Source organism: Notolepis coatsorum (genome assembly GCF_963971535.1).
Source record: "Notolepis coatsorum genome assembly, chromosome: 19".
Lineage (NCBI taxonomy): Eukaryota > Metazoa > Chordata > Actinopteri > Aulopiformes > Paralepididae > Notolepis > Notolepis coatsorum.
Window position 1 is genome coordinate 3,577,984 of NC_140183.1, and position 25,564 is coordinate 3,603,547.

At 42.3% G+C, this 25,564-nt stretch overlaps 1 protein-coding gene across 1 annotated transcript; it reads right to left on the reverse strand.

Moving 5' to 3' along the window:
* Positions 1 to 1,174: 1,174 nt before the first annotated feature.
* On the reverse strand, positions 1,175 to 18,418 carry lyplal1 (lysophospholipase like 1). Its single transcript, XM_084336287.1, has 5 exons — positions 18,317 to 18,418; positions 14,154 to 14,253; positions 12,716 to 12,885; positions 7,620 to 7,735; positions 1,175 to 3,945 (listed from the first exon to the last, which is right to left on the reverse strand). Exons 1-5 carry the CDS (start codon positions 18,399 to 18,401, stop codon positions 3,715 to 3,717), a joined length of 702 nt encoding a protein of 233 aa, XP_084192413.1. The 5' UTR covers positions 18,402 to 18,418; the 3' UTR covers positions 1,175 to 3,714.
* Positions 18,419 to 25,564: the final 7,146 nt, after the last annotated feature.

Here is a 25,564-nt window from a genome sequence, read left to right on the forward strand (position 1 = left end):
GGGTCTCTCTCATGTCGACAGAGAACAAGGGACATTTATCCAGTCAGTGCTTCATCAATAACCTCCGTAGGGTCTCTCTCATGTCGACAGACAACAAGGGACATTTATCCAGTCAGTGCTTCATCAATAACCTCCGTAGGGTCTCTCTCATGTCGACAGACAACAAGGGACATTTATCAAGTCAGCGCTTCATCAATAACCTCCGTAGGGTCTCTCTCATGTCGACAGAGAACAAGGGACATTTATCAAGTCAGCGCTTCATCAATAACCTTCGTAGGGTCTCTCTCATGTCGACAGACAACAAGGGACATTTATCAAGTCAGTGCTTCATCAATAACCTTCGTAGGGTCTCTCTCATGTCGACAGAGAACAAGGGACATTTATCAAGTCAGCGCTTCATCAATAAACCTTCGTAGGGTCTCTCTCATGTCGACAGAGAACAAGGGACATTTATCAAGTCAGCGCTTCATCAATAAACCTTCGTAGGGTGACCTCTCTCATGTTTATCTAACTTTCAGATCATCGTTAACAATTGTCACTCATAAGAAGCCCCCGGCACCCAGAGAGAAGCATCCTGAACACCAACGCTAACAAACCACTTCCTTCCAATAACCATTAATGATGTGATGTGTGTTGGGGAGCAGAGCCACTGAGCAAACACAGCACACCTCCGTCCAGAACACATGGTCAACACATTTCCAGCAAAAAACCTAATGGAGTATGAAAAAAAAGGACATAGGGAAAGAGAGAGAGAGAGAGAATAGCAGTACTTCCCAACTCCAGCCAATGAGTTGGTGCCAAAGTGGACCAATTAAATGTACCCCTGCTACTGGGGCAGCGTTGACTCTGGTGCTGTTAACCTACTCTCAGTCCCCCCCCCCCTCCTCTCTGGTTCAGAACAACAGTCTATGGCTACGTTCACACTGCAAGCCATAGTGCTCAATTCTGATTTATAGCTCAGATCAGATTTATTTCGTTTGGCTGTTCACATTCTTTAAAAAAATTAAATTATTTTTTAAATGTGGCCAATATCAGATTCCAGTGTGAACTGATCACGCTCCTGAACTGACCCGCATGCGCAAATGAACAATAACGATCATGGACGTGAAAACATGAAGGACATTGAAGTCACAGTTTAATTTATTAAGTTCAATGCAAAAAAATCTGACCTGTATCGGATTTAGGACCACATCCGAAAGTGGCCCAAATCATAATAGAAAACATCTGATTTGTGCCGTGATCTGAGTCACATATGATTTGTGCCGTGATCTGAGTCACATATGATTTGTGCCGTGATCGGAGTTGCATGATTTGTGCCGTGATCTGAGTCACATATGATTCGTGCCGTGATCTGAGTCACATATGATTCGTGCCGTGATCGGAGTCACATATGATTCGTGCCGTGATCGGAGTCACATATGATTTGTGCCGTGATCTGAGTCACATATGATTTGTGCCGTGATCTGAGTCACATATGATTTGTGCCATGATCGGAGTCGCATATGATTTGTGCCGTGATCGGAGTCGCATATGATTTGTGCCGTGATCTGAGTCACATTATGAGCAAAATAACATCTGATTTGTGCCACTTCTACCTGCAGCTACAATGGTTTTACCTGCTCCACAGAAACCCAGCGCTGTTCCGAGACTGAAACATAGGCTTCTTTTGTTGAAACCAAGAAACAATGAACCCTAACAACTAGGGATGTCCGATATCATCGGCCTACCGATATTATCGGCCGATATTGGCATTAAAATGTGATATCGGAAAATATCGGTATCGGTTTTCAAATTTTTTTATTATTTTCTTTTAAATTTCTATAACCTTTATTTACCCAGGCAAGCAAGTAAGAACAAATTCTGATTTTATTTATTGTGAAAAGTATGCATAATGTTGTGTTAATTCCACAACAAGAGATATGTAATGTTAATTACCTGAAATTATTCCGTTTTTTGGGGGGGGGAAACCCTGCATATATCGGTATCGGAAATTAAGAGTTGGACAATATCGGTATCGGTAAAAAAGCCAATATCGAGCATCCCTACTAACAACCAATCGTCACTATGTCACTTTTTTTTTTTATTATTATTTTTACAGCTTTATTGGTCACGCAGGACCGACAGAGGAGAGGGCGAACGGGAGGAGATGTGGGGAAGACATGCGACAAATAACGACGGGAGCTGGGATCGAACCCAGGTCGGCCGCGTAGGTGCGCGAGGCACTATGGTATGCGCCACGAGGGCGCCCCCTATGTCACTTTTATATCGAATCTATACGGCTGCTTTACAGCCTTAGTGTTGTATATTAACTATATAGTGATGTATAGATCAGCAGAGGCCGACTGCTGCAGAGAAGGTACTTGTGGAAGCAGAGGGGGGGGGGGGGGGGTGCTGTCATAACTGACACTGTGGAGCTTGGAGAGTGTGAGTGGGGGGGCCTGCGCTGCTCAGGGGGGGGGGAGAGCGGTTTGGACGCACTCCTCTGTCACATTCTGATTCCGGAGGAGGTCGGACCGCACACAGCTGTTTCGTGAGCGAGCGCAAAATGCCATATATATTACACAAACATGACACATTTATTGACAAACTCAAAAGGGGGTATTGCGCCCCAAAGCAAGGTCTATAAATTACAGAGGTTAACAACAACCCCTGGGGTCGTCATGGGAACTGTGTGTTCTACAGCGGTAGTTTTCAAGCTGGGAGTCTTTCTTCTAAAAAGAGACGGTTTCAAAGTGAAAACGATAACCTACTAAAAAAGGACCCACGTTTATTTCATGTTGCGATGTTGTTTGTTAAAGCAATAACTGACAGGAAATACAAACTGTTCCCTGGTAACATAATTCCTGTGAAGCCACCTATAGATGGCTTCTACTAAATAGATGGTATAGATGTCTTCTACTAAATAGATGGTATAGATGCGTTCTACTAAATAGATGGTATAGATGCCTTCTACTAAATAGATGGTATAGATGCGTTCTACTAAATAGATGGTAGAGATGGCTTCTAGTAAATAGATGGTATAGAGATGCTTTCTTCTTGTGAAATAATGACTATTTGAAGTCTGTATATATTATATATTTAATAATAATAATATATATTTAATAAGTATAATATCGCTGCCGGCGGGGACAAAACCTCATAACCCCATTTTTTCTTTTATATAAATCAACTCCGTAGATCATCCTCCATATGTGTGTGTGGGTTTTACAACGTTTAAACAATGGGAAAGCATTAAACCAATCATCTGTCTAAACCTCCTAACTCCATATATATATATTTTTTGTATCAACTCAGTAGATCATCCTCCATGTGTGTGTGTGGTTTTACAAAGTCTACACAATGGGAAAGCATTAAACCAATCATCTGTCTAAACCTCGTAACTCTATTCGCCCTCAAATCTGTGTTCGTTTTTTTCATCTGCTGAAAAGTTGGGTTTTTTGGAGTTACGAGGTTTTGTCCCGCCAGCAGCGATATTATACTTGAGCATGATGTTGGGTGACGGACATGCATCCATCCCTCTGGTTTCAGGGGCCATGAACCAAAAGGGTAGAGAACCAGTGTACTTCAGGGAAAGGGTGCCTGCTTGACCCCCTATCGTTGCCGAACATCCAATGTCTTGGATCCAGGCTTGTTTTGTTGTCATCGTTTTTTAGACCTCTGTCCTAAAGGTGGTAAGAGTCTGTGGTGCAGGATGCAGGGTCCTAGTGGGTTTCATCAGGGAGGGGGCAGCTTGGCGACGATCCAAGCCCTCAGAAGCTCCATCTCACCGCGGGACAGCTGGTGGTAGATTCCTGGGAGGGAGTGAAAGGTGGTGGTCACGCCTGTCTTCTGAAGCCGCGCTGCCGTGTCCTCGCCCCACTGGTGGAGCACCAGATCGTCTTTGGTCCCGTGGCACTGGAAGAGGTCGGGGAGAGACGCTCCGGCTCTGACCCGCTCCTCCGCAGCCTGCAGGTAGAGACAGAGAACAGGGTGTGTGAGAGAGAGAGGCAGCCTGCAGGAGACAGAGGACAGGGTGTGAGAGAGAGAGAGGCAGCCTGCAGGAGACAGAGAACAGGGTGAGAGAGAGAGAGAGGCAGCCTGCAGGAGACAGAGGACAGGGTGAGAGAGAGAGAGGCAGCCTGCAGGAGACAGAGGACAGGGTGAGAGAGAGAGAGAGGCAGCCTGCAGGAGACAGACAGGGTGTGAGAGAGAGAGAGAGGCAGCCTGCAGGACACAGAGGACAGGGTGAGAGAGAGAGAGAGGCAGCCTGCAGGAGACAGAGGACAGGGTGAGAGAGAGAGAGGCAGCCTGCAGGAGACAGAGGACAGGGTGAGAGAGAGAGAGAGGCAGCCTGCAGGAGACAGAGGACAGGGTGTGAGAGAGAGAGAGGCAGCCTGCAGGAGACAGAGAACAGGGTGTGAGAGAGAGAGAGAGAGGCAGCCTGCAGGAGACAGAGAACAGGGTGAGAGAGAGAGAGAGGCAGCCTGCAGGAGACAGAGAACAGGGTGAGAGAGAGAGAGAGAGGCAGCCTGCAGGAGACAGAGAACAGGGTGAGAGAGAGAGAGAGGCAGCCTGCAGGAGACAGAGAACAGGGTGAGAGAGAGGGAGAGGCAGCCTGCAGGAGACAGAGAACAGGGTGAGAGAGAGGGATCGCTCCGGCTCTGACCCGCTCCTCTTCGCAGCCTGCAGGAGAATGAGGAACATAAAGGTCACTTTAAGGAAAGAACCGATGTGGTTCTTGTATAGTATAGTTTAGATATAGCATAAGTATAGCATAATGACAGAGTTAAAACTGTATATTGTATAGTAGTGTACATAGGTCCCAGTGCCTTCTCAGGAATTTAGCATGTCTATTTTTTATCATGCACCTCTTATGTCTTCTTATTACCCTTTTTTTTACGTCTATTTTATTATTAGTATTATTGCACAATCGATGCGGGCATGGCCACCCGCATTTCACTGTATGCCCTGGTATGTATGTGACAAATAAACCTCTTGAATCTTGAAGACAGAGAGTACGACTGGGATGAGTCAGTGTGGTCATGAAACCACTCAGAAATGTCTTCTCCTTTACTACTGGCCCGATCTCACTTAAAATATATAAATAAAGTCAATAAATCAACCACAGGAAAAAGGTACATAATGTACGTTATCTTATAGCCATAAATAATATATTTACGTATTGTATCGAAAATGTAACATGTGTATGTATTTCAAGGGGATCGAACCCTAACCTTAACTTTATGTATTTTTTTTTTTATTGATCTTTTTCCCCCTCCATTTTTCCTCCGATTTTCTCCCATCCCAATGTTAGTCGTTATGCCAATTCCCAATCCCCTTCCTGGTCGCTGCGCACTTACCCCCCACAGTCGGTCTGGGAGAGTGGAGGCTATCACGTGCTTCCTCTGACACACGTCTAGCCAATCAACCGCTTCTTTTCACCTGGCAGCGCAGACTTTCACTGAGAGGGCGTAGCGTGTGGAAGGATCACACTATCCCACTTAGATCCTATCCGCGCTTAGCAGGCGCCCCGACCGAACTGTAGGAGTCGCTGTTTACAACGACCCGGACCCACCCCGCCAGCTTCTCCCACCCTCTAATACTGCCAATTGTATTAGTGTGAACGGCCAGCCAAGCTGGTGACAACCCCGGAGCTGTGAGCTGGATTCGAACAGGCGAATCCTAGCGTCTCCAGGGTTGGTGACGAACGCAATCTCCGCTACGCCACCTGACCGCCTTTAACTTTATGTCTTAACCATAACTATCTATCTATCCATCCATCCATCCATCCATCCATCTATCTATCTATCTATCTATCTATCTATCTATCTATCTATCTATCTATCTATCTATCTATCTATCTATCTCTCATATTATTAGTATTGTTATGTGTGTTATGCGTCTTATCTCTTCACTTTTAATTTAATACATTCTTCCACTTTACACTCATTACACCCACACTGTGATGGTTGTAAATCAGATCTATTTCACTCTTGTTGTGCGAGAGCTGGCGGAGGAGATCCAAAAGTGTTTTCTGACCGAACGGGGACGGTTTTAAACTGTGTGAGTCATTATATTTAATGTTCTTACCTGCATTGCTTTTATTCTGTCTATTTTATGTCTATTTTTACTGATGTGAAGCACTTTGGGCTGCAATTCTCATAAAGCTGTTATACAAATAATAATAATAATTATTATTATTTTCAACTATTTTATAGGACTTCCTTGAATCCGTTGAACATTTTTTTGTAAATAATCTAATTGTAATAATTATTTGTTTTCCAGCACCTCTTCTCTGTGTTGAACACATGTTTTTTGGTTGGTGTAGCAACACACCACGTTTTACATGTAATATTTCCTTCCTTGTGTGTCTGCCCCACGTTTTACAAACTGTACATTAGGCAGGTTGTGTTCCTGGCTCCAAAAAGCATTGCTAATTGATTAAATCTATTTAATAGTATTAAATGAAATTGTTTGATTTATTTGACCCCGACAATGAGCAATAATTCTGAACAGCTTGTTTAGGCTCATCAATCTGACTTCAAACCCTGGCCAAACGGCAAGGAGCACATATGACATTTATCCACAGCGCCTAAATAATTTCAGACTGCCAAATCCATACAAAGACTAGGCAAAACACATTTTCCATAATAATGTGTCCCAATTAATGCACTGACATTCATAATGTCACTCATATGTACATACCAACAGCTCAGTCATTCCTATTCTAATTTATTCTTTTAAAAGGAGGTGTATTTCTATTATTGGGGTTAACTTGTGGAACAATGCTGATATACAGTTAAGAATGAGTAATTCGCTTTTGGTTTTTAAGAAAATGGTTTGTAAAGCTATTTTTGAAAACTACAAGGGTGAATAATACTGTTTTTTGCTATTTTCTTTTAGCACTTAAAGGTGCTAAACGTACGCACTACCATGAGAAAACACTGCATCTCAATATGTGGAGTGAAACTGTGGAACAGTCTTAATGTGGTGTTAAAGCAATGTCCAAACATGAGACAATTCAAATTGATGTATAAGGAAATTATGTTCACAAGGTACAGGGATGAAGAAGGGACTTGATATTCACAGGTGTTTACATTTTTATTTTGTTTCTATTTTATTTTATTTTATACATATATAGTTTTTGTTTTTTGTTTTGCATATATATATATATATTTTTTTTCTTTTCTTTTCTTTTCTTTTTTATGTTTAAAATAGTACACTCATTTGAGTAGTGGAAAAGGGGTAGGATTAAATAAGTGTATACTTCTTCCTACTCCTTTTCGAACATGCAGATTGAGTTGTTTTTCTTTTTTGTTATTGTTTGTTGTATTCATTGCATGTTCGAAATAAAGACTTCAAATCAAATCAAAATACTGTTTTGGAGTCTTAATTTTTGTTAAGAATATAGGACAGGCACGTATAAGCATTCTGCTTCAGTCTGTACCTTTTCAGTCACTGTAAAATCAAATATTGTTAAATGATGGTGTATATTGTATTGTGTGAGACGATGACTGAATAAACTACTACTACTACTACTTTTGTAGTGGTGCAACCTGATAGTTTACAGTACATTTTGGATAACATATAGGGCCTTTAAAACACATGGCGAATGACATCACAATGGGTTCCTTATTTACCTGAAATGCAACAGAGTCCTTATTGAGGAAGCTGGACAGGGCGAAGACTCCTGCTACGTCAGGGTGGTAGCGGCATGCCAGGTGGAGCGCCATGGCTCCGCCCATGGAGAAACCCCCTTCGATGAGAGACATTACATTTTTGGTTGGTTGGAGATTTTAAGTATTAAATCCTATACTGAATAAAGCGAAAGGTAAATATAAATACATTAATCTCCGTATGAGAGAAACAGTAGCTTAGTCATGGCTGTCTCAGCGCACAGAGGTGGAAAATACTCTCCGCCTGGACTTGAAAAAAAGAAAAAAGAAAGAAAAAACATTAAAATGAATAGAAGTCCTTAGTTCCACATCATCAGCTTTTTTTTTGCTCCTTTGGAATGGGCACCGGCTCCTCCGCCTGTCCTTAATCTCACACATCTGGGCACATCTGGGCACGCTGTGTACATCTGGGAAAGTCTACAAGTAGCCATCATTCTGTCAGAGGGAGGGGGGAGGGATGGAGGGATGAGAAAGGGATGGAGGGAGAGAGGAGGGATGGATGGAGGGAGAGGAAGGAAGGAGTGGAGGGAGGGAGAGATGAGAGGAAGGAGGGATAGAAGGAGGGGTGAAGAGGGGGGAGGGATGGATGGATAGAGGGAGGGAGGGAGGGAGGCAGGGAGGATATAGGAAGGAGGGGCAGAAGGAGGAGGGAGGGAGGGAATCTGCACGCGTAAAGAAAATCAAGGATTGTCCTGTCTCTACCTGACTCTGCCTTAAAGGAATACGTTGATATTTAGTTGCTTATTGTTCATAATTTTTGTCTCGCGGAGAAAGGTGTCAACATGTGTCCCTCCGTTTCCCTAAGATGGAATGTATGATGTTTGAACAATTAGGGTCAAGCACTGAAACCATAGTAGCTCACCTACTGTAGCGACATGCTGCGCACCACGGTTTCAAGTGAGGAATGCTACATACAGGAATGCTAACAACGCTAACATTCCACTTTAAGGGAAATGGGGGCGCAAATGTAGACACTTTCCCCCACAGTGTGCCCCTGGTGTCTGGTGGAGAACGATAACCAGTTCCAAAAAAAAAAAAAACATTTCTTAAAACCTCTTTAAGCTCTAATACACAGCCTTCTCTGTGTTGGTTAGCTGAGCGGTCCGTGTGTGTGTGTGTGTGTGTGTGTGTGTGTGTGTGTGTGTGTGTGTGTGTGTGTGTGTGTGTAGGTGTGTGTGTGTGTGTGTGTGTGTGTGTGTGTGTGTGTGTGTGTGTGAGAGAGTGTTTACATATGTTTGAGCCAGTTTGTGTGAAGTCATGAGAGTGTGTGCGATTCGTTTCCCGTGGATCAGTGCCTCTTACAGAGAGAAAAACATCAACACAAGTCTCTTGAAAAACGTTTCCATGGAAAGTCCTGCCGCTTGTCAGTCTGTCAGCCCTGGAAGTGGACTCTGGGTTCACTGCGTCTCTCTCCAGCACGCCGACCGACTCCAATGAGTATTTATAGTTAATGACAAAATGTTATGATTTAGGAAGATAATATTTCAGCAGTCTCTCAGGACCATGTGTTTTTTGAATCACTTTCTCTGGAGCGGAGTTCAGGGGCTTTTCTGGCCTTCTGCGTGGAGATTTTCACACAAGCCCCCAACTATTTCTGTATATTTATATATTTCAGGGCTTGTAGGTTAACCCTTTCCCACTACTCTCAGTGGTTTCCTCTTTCATACGCAGCGATCATTCTCCGTGTTACAGAGACATTAAAAAGCCATGATGCCCCCCCCCCCCTCTCCTCCCCCCTCCACCTGATTTCCTGTGGGAACTCTGAACCGGGTTCAAATCATCATCATCATCTTTACGGCACTCAATCTGCACTGTTTCATTCCGTTGTTATTTATGTGAACTTGATAACCACAGTATTTGAAGGAGAAAGCTTTTTTTTTGGGTGGGGGTGGAGGGGCTGAAATACTTCTTTAGTTGCTAATTGGCAGCATATGAAAGAACGTGGTAACCCGATAAGATGCATTCTTCATTTTATATCAGAGACATGACAGGGGGAGTTTAGAACACCAGGGTTAACATGGACTTAGGCGAGTGTGCGTATGTGTGCGCCTGTGTCGAGTGTGTGTGTTGTGTGTGAGTTGTGTGCATGTTGTGTGTGTATGAGAGAACAAGAACAGTAGGAAGGAGAAGGAGGGGAAAGAAATACAAGATGGAGGGGAAAAAGCCAAGGATAAAGTGAGAGAGAAAAGAAGGGAGTGAGGAAAAAAAAATAAAAAGACAGACTGGTGGACATAAAAGACCAAATAAAAGGGAAAGAGAACGCAAAAAGCTGCTAGCTAGCTATAACACAAAAAGCTGTTGTATACATAACATACCCTCCTACCTAGCTAATGCAAAAGGCTTCTAGCTAGCTAATGCAATAAGCTGTATATATATTACGGCTGTAATGGTACACAAACCACTCGGGGGTGATGTAGCGTGGAGTTACTGTTAACACATTGACGCCCAGGCACGGATATATCCGGCTTTCGAGTCCATGCGTTGTGGACAGAGGCACGGATATATCCGTGGGAAGTTGTTATTGCTTTTATTCCATTTTAATAACCTGTTCAAGGTTGCCGAGCGGCACTGCAGACTTTCCCTACTCTATGAATTCGTGTGCAATACCGGCCAGATCCTCTTAGGGGCGCTATCGCGCTACTGCAATGTGCCCTGTGGGCGAACGGATCAGTATCTTTGTTTTCTTTCTTTCAGATTTCAGTAGCACGATTCTGGATCTGCAGCCTGTAGCTTGGATTACGTTTCGAATCGCAGATTTCACCATGCAATAAGGGGATTTATCATCAGCCAATGGACATATCGATCTACCAGATGGCGATCGATAACGGGGAAATGCTCGGGGGGATCCCACCGGCTCATGGTAAGATCTTTTTCACGTAAATTACAGCCCGATCAGAGCTTGCTATGATACTCAACCAGCCGACCAGCGTATGTGGCTACTTAGACGAACACGGTTATTGGTAATCAATAATAATAAACGATGTCCCCCGCCCCCCCTTTCATGCATACATGCTTTGGGATCGTGCCGATCATATGCAGTTTGAGTTATTTCTGTAGCATCTGTAAAACGGAAATGCCATTGGATATAACGTTAGCAGCTATTAGCTCTATAACTAGCCTTCCAGAAAATATACTAGACCAAATCCGCTATAATGCTTATATTCACGGCGCTATAAAATCAGAACCTATTGATGCATTTTTTTTCTTCTTTAAGCCATTTTTAAGGGACGGTTTATGGACTCAATTGACAATGAGAATGGACAGATAGCAATACTATAAAGTATAGATTTAGCTCTACAAAAAGCCCCACGTTTGTTTACAAAAGCTGGCCCTCAACCATTATATTAGACGGGCCCCAGTGGCCGCGAAAGTGTTAAGTAGGGTCAACTGTCAACGAATATTTTATATTCTTTTTAATTAATAATCGGGAAAAAAAAGATAATAAACTTACATTCAACTGTGAAAATGTATATTAGATTGTGAAAAAGAAAAATAGAAAACTTGCGTGGGCCTGAATGCACTGCATGATGGATAGGAGACACACAACGTCACTTTCATTGAGCTGAAGAATGTGCCAGTAACAACAACAACAACAACAATTCAGAACCCAACTCGGTTGCGAAGAAAGTGATTTGCACACTGAGCAATCTAAAAGTCCCGTTCGGCGCGTATTGAACTCAAGGTCCCGTACCGAAATGGTTCTGTACAAATACATATACCGTTACACCCCTAATATATAACATACCCTTCTAGCTAGCTAACACAAAAAGCTGTTGTACGTATAACATACCCAACATAAAGATGTTGAACAGTTAATTTATAATTGTAACAGAAAACATTCATAAAGTAACCCCCTCAATCCTGCCGATAGCAAGTTTAGTTTGAATTGAGGACTGAATAGACTTCTCCATGTACAAATATATGAACTGTTAGAGCCAGTATTTTGATTTTCATAAGAAAGCCACTTAATTGTGACGTCTGTAGTCAACGCACTACAAATCCCACAGCGCCTTGCGCTAAAGCCTCAATGAAGGCAACCTGTTTGAGAGACGCGGTCGGGAAACAGTTTTTAACCGTTTCATATCGTTTCATACTTTTTCCTACCTTTTCATAACTTACCTTTTCGTATTATACGTACATACAACTTGTACAAATACCCTTTAAGTTATAAAGTTATATAAGCATTACCAAGAAAGAAAGAATACCTAAGTTTGTTATTTTCTTTGAGTTTTGCATATTTTCTTTTGAATATTGTAAAGGCCTATTTTCTTTGTTGCATGTGCAAATGTTTAGTACTTTATTTTGAGCAAACACATCGCAACATCATCGAAACCATCAGAGGCCAAGCAACACTTCGAACTGTGAGTAATCTATGGAAAGAAACGAGTTAGAACTGTCTGTTTAAAGCGTCTAGTGGCTTGATGGAAAGATTGATTGATTGATTGATTGACAATGGAAGGAAGCCACGACATGAACTAAGCAGGTAATTTAGAGGTTGATCTACAAGATCCCCATTGCTGGTCTGATGGAATAAGGACCATGTTGACTCAACCACTAAATGCCACGCTTATTCCATGTAATTGTACACGGTCAAGTCTATACGGTCCTCACTTCAAATAATTGAACATTCTTACTAAATGCATCTTTGAGCCAGACTGGGAGCTCCAGATACGGTTAAAGGAACACTCCAACATTATGGGGAATGCACTTACTGTCTCCAGAGTCAGACAAGAAGATAGATACCAATTTAATCTCTGTGCGTTCAGTAGAAAGCTATCCAGCTGCAAGCTAGCCTAGCTTAGCCCAAATGAATGGAAGCAGATATGGACCAGCTAGCCTACTGTAGCTGTTGTCCAAAAACACCTCTCGTGGAGTTTTAAGCTGGTATAGCTTGCAGGCCATCTTGCAGCCGGATAGCTTTCTGCTGAACGCACCACAGAGAGGAAATTGTGGTGTCCATCTTCTTGTCCGACTCTGGAAAAAGTGCATCTTCCCATAATGTTGGCGTGTTCCTTTAAGATAAGAACACAAACGGAGAGCTATTGGTGCAACACTAGTACCGATGAGTAGCCTGTGTTTGGGCACGCCGGCGCTGACCTCCTCCTCTATGACGGCTCCCAGGGCGCCACACATGGCGTCTATGGACTCCCGATGTTCAGGGCAGTCTCGCGAGATCTTGTGACGGTCAAACCACACAGTGGACAGCGCCCCTCGCATGGGTGTGTATGGCCTAGGCAGAATGGGGAAGTTTACTTTCAAAATATAATCTAATACAGGTTACCATCTTAATCTACTGGAACACTCAGTAACGTAATCTAATTACATTCAACATTCAGTTACTTGTGGATTGCTATCATTCTAAAGCCAGTGGTCACCAACCTTTTTAAGCCCAAGATCACCTTTTTTTTTTTTGTGAAGGCAAGATCTACCTATTGAAGCGTTGAGAGAAAAATACAGCCAAGATTGTACTTTAAACTAAATTACTTTTATTTGCCTGTATTCTAATTACATGCAATGCTTTGGTCCAACATTAAAACGTCAAAGTAGAACTGTAATGTGTACTTTCTCAGTCAGTGCTAAGTGCAGTTATCTTATGCAGCATCACTTTTCACATCAAAACAAAAGTAGAACTGTAATGTGGACTCTCATATTATTAACATTATAAAATGCTAATTGTAAATATGTTTGTCAAAGTAGAACTGTAATATGTACTTTCTCAGTCAGTGCTAAGTGCAGTCATCTTATAAAGTTATTATTATTATCTTATGCAGCATCACTTTTCACATCAAAACTAACGGTTTTTTTTTTTTTCAGGGAAAGATCTACAGGGAAAGTCTCAAAGATCGACCAGTCGATCGACGGGTTGGTGACCACTGATCTAAAGTTGAATACTTCAATCAATACTTTGACCCATTGTGAAACAATAATGTATTTGATTGGATTGTATTCTAAACAATCCAATCAAATACATTATTGTTTCACAATGGGTCAAAGTATTGATTTTAGTAGGCTATAAAGACTAAATGTATTTTTCTTCAGACATGCTTTTGAATAAAGTAAGCCATATCACAAATTATTATTATGATGCTCTGTTTTATTATGATGCTCTATGTTTTATGATGTCTGTCCATGTCCAAAATCAGGGACCATGATGGAAATAAGTGCTTGCACTTTCTCATGTTTTTATCCCTTGGATGCTGTCTTTTACTCCACAATAAAAATCAATCAATCAATCAATCAATCATCCCTCAAAATGACTGTAATTTGATCACTACATTTTTATTGTAATCACAACAGATTAGGCTTCTTTGTGATCAGAGTAATGCAATCCCATTACATGTAACCCAGTCATCCCAGTCTCTCACACCAGAGGGACCAGCACAGGACAACAGTACGATCCACAACATAGTCATTTTGTCAAATGTTCTTATTTACTGTAAGTAGTAGCCTACTGTATTTTATTTGCAAGCAGCTTGTGGAGGTGTGCAGACAGCCTACCTGGCTGGAGCGGTCGGATAAATAACTCTGATATGGTCGAACGCCAAATCTGGCATCATCACATCTCGAACCCAGGCCCGAAGTCCCTGCCCCGTGTCTCCTATAGTTCAAGATTAAATGTAAATTACATTTTATTTTCATTTAGTTGCACACATGGTAATCATCAGCCATATAATATAGCCTATATATATGCCAACAGAAATAAGCTTATTTTTGGTGAATGTATCACTTTGATTCGGTTAAACACGGCATGCTGATTTTGAAGTTTCTTGTTGTCACATTATTGATTCGATTATATTCAAATGTATTGTCATCATTATACAGCACAAAATACAGCACAACTAACAAATAAGTTTGGCATCCACTCAGAGTGCAAATGTAACAGAAAAGTGCAATAGTAATATACAATGTACAGGTGATTAAACTGGGTATAAAATACATTAGTACTACTGAGTGTGGTGCTAATCAGATGTATGTATTGGCTACTGTAAGTTACGCATTTGAACAATATATAGCCTATAATCAAATGTTTTATCTCAGATCCTTCATGGCTACTGTACAAATGCACAGTAAGCTATAATAGGGCAAATAGGCTCATGCTGTAAGGCTGTCTGTTATAATAATACCGGTTAGGGCTGGGCGATAAAACGATAACGATAAATATCGCGATAAATTATTTCCTCGAAATAAACATGAAACGTGGTCGCAAAGTTTCGATATATCGATTTTCCAAGTTTGGCTCCGTTCAGCCTCGGCTCAGCACACTCACCACTAACAACCAACGTTACGTGATGACGTCCTTACGCACCACAGCTGAGCTCAGGACTCAAGGCTGCTAGGATACTTAGCTTGCACGTCGCTGTTTTTATATATTTACGTGCCGAGTATGTGTGTGGCGAGAATTCTGATGCCACGGTTATAGTAGTGTGTGATATACGGTGGACGTCGTTGCAATGTATTGTGGCGGAACAGAGTATTTTAGGGATATTTACTAGTACATTGTCATGGAATACATCGCTTGTAAACGAAGCTGGCTAGGTTAACTAGCTTGCACGTTGCTGTTTTTATATATTTACGTGCCGAGTATGTGTGTGGCGAGAATTCTGATGCCACGGTTAGAGTAGTGTGTGATATACGGTGGACGTCGTTGCAATGTATTGTGGCGGAACAGAGTATTTTAGGGATATTTACTAGTACATTGTCATGGGATACATCGCTTGTAAACTAAGCTGGCTAGGTTAACTAGCTTGCACATCGCTGTTTTTATATATTTACGTGCCGAGTATGTGTGTGGCGAGAATTCTGATGCCACGGTTAGAGTAGTGTGTGATATACGGTGGACGTCGTTGCAATGTATTGTGGCGGAACAGAGTATTTTAGGGATATTTACTAGTACATTGTCATGGGATACACAGTACTGCTCGCTCTGGCTAACGTGCGCGGACTGATGACGACATCAACTCGAGACATTCACAGCAGAAAAATAAGTCTATTAATAGCCCGTCCATCGGCGCCGGGCATAAAAAGTTAATTAAACTTGACAGACATTATATCGACGATAATTATCGATATCGAGTTATATGAAAATAATTTTATAATTTTATCGCGATAACGTTTTTGGTCATATCGCCCAGCCCTAATACCGGTATGTGTGTTTTCTCTGAGTAGAAAGAAAGCTTCAACTGTCCCGTCAAGGATGTGACTTCCAATCCCTACCATAGCACAGTGGAACCAATGTACAGTTTCTTCGTCAAATGTATATACTCTCTTTTTTCAACAATTTTTGTATCACAAACAGTACTGTATTTGTAAATCTGGTATGTCATAACATTTTAAATGTATAGATGTAGCAGTACTGTCTATCTGTATGTCATGTATGTTATGATGAATTGAAAATGGGGGACCCTCCCTGATGATGTTGAGCTGTACTAGTCTGTACCCATTCTGCAATCTGTTAATACAGTTTTCAATCAATCAATCAATGTCCCGTCAAGGATGTGACTTCCAATCCCTACCGCGTGATTTTTTTTCGTGTTCAAAACATTACCCGTCTATATAATTTGTTCCTCAACGTTATATAGACAGGTCATGTTTTGTAAACTAACGTTATATTTAGAATGGAATGAATACATGGGTCGGGAAAGATAGTTAGCTCAAAGCTATTCCGGCCAGTTTATCAACTTCCTGTCATTTAGAAATATGATTTTATAGTGAAAATCATTACCAAAACGTCCGGAAAAACCTCACGGGAGCATTATAGACGGTCATACAAATGTACAAATGCTATAAGGTGGCAAGAAATGCACTATAAACAATACTTTATGCATCGGCAAAGATCCTTAGCTCAAAGCTATTAAGGCTAATGCTGGCTAACAAGAGGCTAGCGCAAGAAACGACGCCGCAAAGTATTGTTTATAGTGCATTTCTTGCCACCTTATAGCATTTGTACATTTGTATGACCGTCTATAATGCTCCCGTTAGGTTTTTCCGGACGTTTTGGTAATGATTTTCACTATAAATCATATTTCTAAATGACAGGAAGTTGATAAACTGGCCGGAATAGCTTTGAGCTAACGGATCTTTGCTGATGCATTCCATTCTAAACGTAACGTTAGTTGTTCAAAACATTACCCGTCTATATAATTTGTTCCTCAACGTTATATAGACGGGTCATGTTTTGTAAACTAACGTTATGTTTAGAATGGAATGAATACATGGGTCGGGAAAGATAGTTAGCTCAAAGCTAATCCGGCCTGTTTAACCACTAGCTTCTGTTAGCTAATGCTGGCTGAGCAAGGAAACTAACAGTAAACGTTTTTACATGAAATACAGCCCAAAAACCCTGCTGACAAACGTTTGCTTATTAAATACATTCTATACTATAATAATACAAACGTTTCATTGCCTCTCTGTGACGACAAAGTTGTTTAAATAAGGGGAGAAAAGTAGCTAAAACCAATGGATGTGGATGGGACAGGAAGTGCCATAGACCACTACACTTCCGCGTTACATTGAAATCGGGGAGGAGATTGCGGGGGGTGCATATGAATGAATGTGGACGAGAGCCGTGATGTAAGTGGTTGCCGATACGGCTGTGGGGGTGCTAGAGACATGATCGAATAGACGTTTATGCGCCTCGCTCTCCTGAACACGGCGTGACCCATAACTAATCGATCAGAACTAAATCGGCAGAGAAAAAGCCCATTTTAAAGCACCTATTCCGCATGGACATGCGCAGAGTGCCCATGGAGTCTGGACGACGCGAGATGACGCTCGAATGAATGTGGACTGTTCTATCAGAGGGGGGAGCTTCGGTGGCCAATGTCCTTTCAGCCGAACAGGATAATGAAAAAATGATCCCACTAAATGGCCAGACGCGTCTTATGGCGACATCTACAATTACCTCATTGAGTCTCCAGGTAGACTAATATTTATATTTAAGTGCAGCGGTCTGTAGCCACTTACATGACCATCGAAGCTCCCCCCTCTGATGGAACAGTCCACATTCATTCGAGCGTCATCTCGCGTCATCCAGACTCCATGGGCACTCTGCGCATGTCCATGCGGAATAGGTGCTTTAAAACGGGCTTTTTCTCTGCCGATTTAGTTCTGATCGATTAGTTATGGGTCACGCCGTGTTCAGGAGAGCGAGGCGCATAACATGTCTATTCGATCATGTCTCTAGCACCCCCACAGCCGTATCGGCAACCACTTACATCACGGCTCTCGTCCACATTCATTCATTTGACCCCGCAATCTCCTCCCTGATTTCAGAATCCCGGAAGTGTTACGGTGGTCTATCGGCAACCGGAAGTCAGCCGGAAATGGCTACTATGAGATTGTGCAAGTGGAGAGCCGTACTGTAATTTGTACCCAATCTGCAATCTGTTAAATAAAGTTTTCATTCATTCATTCATGCTGCTGGTCGAGGCGGAAATGGGCGCGTCACGCGATTGGGCGCACATGTCACATGACCAGGAACGTCAGTGGCCAATCAGAGAGCGTCGCCGCAAACTGCGGCTACGAAAAAGAAATCACGCATCCCTAGTAGCACAGTGGTACAGAGGACAACAACAACCCTGCCCGAATATCGTTTGCAAACTATAGTTATGTATATGCTTCGCTTGCTAAAAGGCATAACAATAAAGATGTGTAAGCAGCACCTGAGCCGTGCAGGAAGATAATGGAAGCGGAGTGTCTCCCCGTCGGAGCAACAACACACTTGTGAAGCTTCTGCACGGCAGCCATGATGACTGCTTCCGGGTTCCACACGTAGCGCGAAAAGAGAGTGGGATTTGCACGGACGTCGATGTGATTGGATAAACGGAGCGCGCGGATCACGTGATCATGTGATTGGTCTTTATGAGTGACTTTATTATTATGAATTATACTATCCCTTTATTTAAAAGATCAATGAAACAAGACAGCAAGCGCGCCTACAATGTTTTTCCAAACGACATAGGCTTATTTTCTGAGCGTTTTTATTAATTATTATTTTTATTATTAGTATGTATTCTTTTCTTTTTTCCCCTTCTTTTTTATGTTTATGTGTATTAAATGATCCCCATTAGAGACACACGAAAGAGCCTCTAGTCTTCCTGGGGTCCTGGACAAAACAAATACAATACAAATGTACAACAAAAAATACGAATAAAAAAATAAAAACAAAACACAAATAAAAAATGAATACAAATATACAAATTCACATTATAAAATCTAACATTCCAGTCAAAGAAAAAAAATTGTTGTCTTGTCATTTGTGCTGAAATATAAGTATGTTATGGGAGAGAAATGAATGATTTGATACATTACAACCCCGATGTCAGCATGTCAAAGAATTAGTTTATGTTCCATTTATTTAGCATTTACTTAGGCACAATATTCCACACACCGCTGCTATTTTGGGACCAGTGGATCGTTGTGTGTGGAGCCCAGTCCCGGCTCCCATATCTGATGTGATCTAATAATGGAATGTCTGGACCTGGATATCAGTTTAAACACATTTTAAGGTCTTATCTTCTATAAACACAGCCCTCTTCAGCTTGGATTCTGCTCATTTTCACTGGCCTTACACTCAGAGGACCACACAAACAGCCCCCCCCCCCCCCACACACACACACACACAAAAAGATGTGATTGAAGGGAGAAGAGCTAATTGGCTCTTAAGGAAACTTTGACCAAACCCAGTCCATGCATTTTTTTGTTTGGAGTAGGCTAACCTGCATTAGTATGAATGCTAAGTTGTACCCATGTTGTTTTGTGCCTTATATGATCTTAATTGCACCCTGTGAGATGGCCTTAAGGGCAATTAGCCTACCTGGAAGCCTACTGCAGACCTCAATGCTTTGGGTACCACCATGCATGCCATTTGTATTTATTTATTTTTACTCTGGGCTTGCTGACCGTGTATCTCTATTTCTGCTCCACACTCATACAGTTACATACATTCACAGCTGGGAGCTCATTAGCAAACTAACAACATTATTTTGTTTTTTTTACATGTTTAATCGATTGGCTCGGAAATTAAGGAAAGGAAACTCTTTATTTGTGAAGTATACATTTACTATATATAGTATACTATTTACATACACCAGGAATGAATCCTCTGCATTCAACCCAGTATTGTATTGTATTGTATTGTATTGTATTGTATTGTATTGTATTGTATTGTATTGTGGACCACAGTCAGGTAATGTAGTATTGTATTGTGGACCACAGTCAGATAATGTAGTATTGTATTGTGGACCACAGTCAGATAATGTAGTATTGTATTGTGGACCACAGTCAGGTAATGTAGTATTGTATCGTACAGTCAGGTAGGAGCAATGTCCATGTTAATAATGTGCCATGTTTTTGCAGCCGCATTAGAGGGAACTACAGTAGGTGGTGAACCACGCTGCTTGCATTCCTCTCAAGGTGACAAGTATCTCACAGGTTTATCAGCAGGCTGTGTGCACACAGGGCATGTATATCTCATCGAGCAACCAACGGTAGCTCTCTCTCGGCTCGACTCTGTCCTCACCTGACATCTGGATGTCATAACGGCTGCTCCCCTGCCTCCCTGAGATAGCAGTATACCACCAGACATGTGATAACAAATATGTCTGTTTCTGCAGGTTAGGCTACATCCTGGAGAGAAACAAGAGATCACATGAGATTAGAGCAGGCGTGGGATGAAACAAGAGATCACATGAGATTAGAGCAGCGTGGGATGGTTAGGGTTAGATGGTTCCTTTGACAAATGTAATCCGCTACGCGTTGTTTACAATCGCAATCGTTAAAATAATCCTTTTGGGATACTCGCATTTTGTAATCTGACGTGGTTTCTTTGAGATACTTTTGGATTACTTTGCCTTCAACATCTACAATATACATGTCGTGAAATAAACTATTTGGTCCAATTTACAGACTGCAATTTGATTATTATAATCATCATCATCATCATCATCATCATCATCATCATCATCATCATCATCATCACTTCTGCAATTATTTACATCCATCTCATTACTGTTAATTTGTGAATGCGGGTCAGTTCAGGAGCGTGACCAGTTCACACAGGAATATGATATTGGTCACATTAAAAAAAGATTTTTTTTTTTTTTATCTCATTCATTCCATATAATCTAGAATACACATTACAGACTTTTTTTTAATATGGTCCATTTGCATGTTCTTGGTATCTCATTCTAGGGACATCTATAGTTCTCAGGGAATGTATTCCCACTGTCAGAAATACTGTGTCTGTTACTAGGCTTGAGTAAATTGTAATGAACCAAAGGAGAAGAATATCAATTAAATTGTTTTAATCTTTGACTGTGAATAACACCATGCAGGCACGTGCACACATAGAGCCCAAGGGGTGCTTGAGCACCTGCCTTTTTGAGCCTCATAAAAAAAGTGCCCTTTTTGAAAAATAAAAGAAAATTCGTTACGCATATAGACTGCCCTTCCAACTGAAAATGTCAGGATAGAATCAAAATATTAGGTAAAGAGAGAGAGATGCCCCATATTCCATTGCAGTTTGCACGGCCTCCTCAGCGTGCCTCTCCGCGGACCTATATTTTATGCATAGCGTGGGTGGTGATGATAATGATGATGATGATGATGATGATGATGATGATGATGATGATGATGATGATGATAGAAACCGCTGTGGCGCATACAGTTGAATGCTGGTATTACACTCACTGAGGGACACGAAGAAGTCAAGTCCGATGGGATTTGGGAATCTCAAATACAAATCGGGATTGGAATAAAAAATGCATTTATATTAAACAATACAGAATAGACAGCACTTCTTGGGGTCTGTAGGGTAAGCACTTATTCCCTCCCACCTGAACATTTATGGAGATGTATGGGCCTTTTAAGTCAGTGATAAAAGTGTCTTTCAAGGATAAGTGAGCTCCTGCACTGATTATTATAGTTCAATATTCAATATTTGATCACCAAAACCCCCCCAAAAAAAAACCAAAAAGCTACGCGTGCTCGGTTAAAACACACACAGGTATAGTGCCCTTTTCAGCCTTTGAGCACCTGCCCCTCTAAAGTCCTGTGCACGTCCCTGAGTGGGTGTGTATCTGTTAGTGGCTTGATGTGATGGAAATTAGTCAGAAGGATTACGACAAACATCTGTATCTCCAGTATGCACCCTCCCAAGTGATGATGTTTGGACGGCGCGGAGGAGATGTATTATAGGACACGAGTGTCAGCTTCCTCATGGTTGCATTGATCCATTGGTGGACTGTTTCCAACATGGTGGACTTGATCACCTGCAGTGATGTAGACATCCTTGTCATCTGGGAACTGTCCATCTGTTAACAACTTATTTGACAGGAATGAGAAAATGTCTTGTTACACCTGGCGCAACTAACTCCTCGTCAACAGAAATATCTCTACTTGACGTGTATTGTGTCTATCACAATAAAAGCTTTCCCATAGAGCTCTGCATGATGTTTGAAGTGCTGCATTCTCAGCTTATTTGCTGTCTTCTTCTGTGTTTTCTTCTCATGGAACAACAGTAAGTTATTTCGCTTGATCGGTGCTGTCAGAAGTCTGTCTGCTAGCTTCTGACAGCTCGTAGTAATCAAACATTTATCAATGAAACCCCACACAGGGCGTCTCCTCTCAGCCCAACCCCAAAACCAACCTCCTTAAAGTGACAGTGCCCCATCAACACATCAAAACAATACCATGGGGAATTATGTCTCTATAGAACCCACTACAATATAAATATTATATTTATTAAGAAGGTTATTTATTTATTTGCATTTCAGATATTGATAGAAGAGGTGTGTTTCTATATGGGTGACATGTCCCCATACACAGGGCATTCGCATGCAGTCACCAGGTCTCCACCCAATCCAATGCCTATATAGATTTCCCACGACCTGTTAAGACGGCACTCTCTTACGTTAAGACAGCACTCTCTTACACCACCATCGCCAAAACACCAAAAGAGCATCAAATCACTGACCTCTAGGACCATCATTCAGGTCATAGTACCAGTTAGATTAGATTATATTGAAATGTATTGTCATCATACAGCATAAGTATATTACAATGAAAATAGGTGGGGCATCCAACCCGAGTGCAAATGTAACAGTAAAGTGCAATAGTAATATTAATATAGTGATTAAGCTGGGTATAAGATATATACATTTGTTCTACTGAGTATAATGCTAATCACATGTATGTACAGAGTTGTAATATATTTAAATGTTTAAAAAATGTTCGTATGTACCCCAGTTGCTATTGCATGCACATATTTGTCTTTTATTACACGTACATGTACATACATACCAACTATTCGCCTGTTTTATTCTCCACCCATCCATAGCAACACTATTATCACCGACATCCAAGAAGGGGGATCCCCCTTTGAACGGCCCTTCTAAGGTTTCTCTCCTCCACATCGCCTGTGGTGCTTTTTTCCTATTGCTAGGTTTTTCCTTACCTTTGCTGGGGTATGTCTGGGAGTGTTGCATTTATTACTTTACATTTATTTTGGATTTCATGGTGGGTTTTTTGTTCTTGATTTATTGGGATGTTTTTTCTTGAATAGTTTAAAGAAGACTTGTCCGGCCCATGGGGACATTAACTTGTGATTTCGGGCTTCACAAATCAATTTGATTTGATTTAATATGCATTTATATGTCCAGTGATACAGGTATAAAGACACTGGCGCTGCTGTGATGGCTGCCTTTCTGATCGCTCCGACGAGACTGTGCTTTATTTTGTTAATTTTTATAGTATTAGGAGTTTTATTTGCACCAACTGTTGGTGCATTATATGTGTATGACCGTCAGTCAATCATTGACATTGGATTAAGAAAAACTTACCGTTTGGATTGCTCTCTGGATCGGATCGCTGAACAGCAGAAATGGCCTGCCGAGATCCTTTGTTATGCCGGCCACGGACAAGACAAAAAGCCGCCGCGAAGACGAGGAAAGAGAGCCGGGGTCCGGAACAGACTGAGGTCCAAACGACACAGAACCACATTGCCCAGCATATTGTTGGCCAATGTGCAATCGATAGGAAACAAATTGGACGACATCAGAGCAAGGATCCAATTCCAGAGGGACATTCGGGATTGTAACGTCCTCTGTTTCACAGAAACTTGGCTGAGTCCAGATGTCCCGAATCATGCAATAGAACCTGCAGACCACTTCTTCGTTCTACGAAAAGACCGGACGGCATTAGAGTCACTAAAGAAGAAAGGAGGCGGCATTGCCTTCATGATAAACAAGGAGTGGTGCGATTTAGGCAACACAAAGGAAATGTCTAACCACTGCTCCCCAGACCTGGAGTTTATCACGATAAAATGTCGACCCTTCTTCCTCCCAAGAGAGTTAACGTCCATCATCCTCATCGGAGTATACATTCCACCACACGCGAACACTGAGGTCGCACTTTCAAAACTTCACGACGAGGTAAACAAACTCCAGGCAGCTAACGTTGACGCGGCCATTTTGGTCTTGGGGGATTTCAACAGCGCGCGTCTTAAAAAGGTGCTGCCGAATTTCTATCAGCATGTGACCTGTCCCACCAGAGGCGAGAACATATTAGACCATGTATACTCGCAATTTAAGAATGGGTACAAGTCACAGGCTCTTAGTCCATTCGGTAAAAGCGATCACGCAGCAATTTTTCTTTTGCCTAAGTACAAACAGTGTCTCAAGCGAACGCCGGTGGTCTCGCGAGAGGTTAAGCGTTGGACCGTGACGTCAGTAGAGTCACTCCAAGCAGTGCTGGGAAGCACAGAATGGAGTGTACTCCGTGATAACACAGCCAATATTAACGAATACACCGAAACGGTGATTGACTATGTCTGTACTCAGGTAGAAGTAATAATCCCCACCACCAAAATTAATATCTACCCAAACCAAAAGCCCTGGGTAGACAAATCCGTCCGTGAGGCTCTGAAAGTGCGCACATCAGCATACAACACCGGGCTGGTGACAGGCAACATGGAAGAACACAAGATGGCAAGATACAACGTCAGGAGAGCAGTAATAGAGGCAAAACGGCGTTACAGGGATAAAGTTGAACTTCAGTTTGAACAGGCTGACTCTAGAGGCATGTGGCAGGGCCTCAGAACAATGACAGACTACAAAGGAACCCCCCTCAAACTGAACAGTGACATCTCCTTAGCAAATGATCTCAACTCCTTCTATGCGAGGTTTGAGGCTGTGAATAACAACACCAGCCTACAAACCACGGCAATGGGGGGGGGGGGGGTCTGCTGATGGAGACTCAGTGTTCAGGGTAACAGAGCATGAGGTGAGACGGATCTTTAAAAAAGTGGATATCAGGAAGGCAGCAGGACCGGACGGCATCCCCGGCCGCGTCCTAAAAGTCTGTGCCGACCAGCTGGCCCCGGTATTCACTGACATCTTCAACCTGTCCTTGGAACAGGCCGTCATCCCCACCTGTCTGAAGAAGTCCACCATCATCCCTGTACCCAAAAAATCTACGCCCGCTTGCCTCAACGACTACCGCCCTGTAGCCCTCACCTCCATAGCCATGAAGTGCTTTGAGAAGCTAGTGAAGGGCTACATCTGTTCCTCCCTCCCCATCAACCTGGACCCTCTGCAATTTGCATATCGCCCCAACAGGTCCACGGAGGACGCCATAGCCCATGTGCTGCACACAGCAGCATCACATCTGGACAAGAGGAAGGGGAACTATGTGAGAATGCTGTTCATCGACTACAGCTCAGCATTCAATACCATAGTCCCCTCCAAACTCATAGCCAAGCTCAGGGACCTGGGCTTGAACTATGACCTGTGCCAGTGGGTCCTGGACTTCCTGACGGGCAGACCCCAGGTGGTAAGAGCCGGCAACTGCACCTCCTCATCCATCACGCTCAACATAGGGGCCCCCCAGGGCTGTGTTCTGAGCCCCCTCCT

Coding starts and splice junctions, on each gene's coding strand:
- lyplal1 (XM_084336287.1), bottom strand. CDS start 18,401: ATGGCTGCCGTGCAGAAGCTTCACAAGTGTGTTGTTGCTCCGACGGGG. Junction 12,886..14,153: donor TATCCGACCGCTCCAGCCAG/GTAGGCTGTCTG, acceptor CATTCTGCCTAG/GCCATACACACCCATGCGAG. Junction 7,736..12,715: donor CAAACACAGGCTACTCATCG/GTACTAGTGTTG, acceptor CTCTCATCGAAG/GGGGTTTCTCCATGGGCGGA.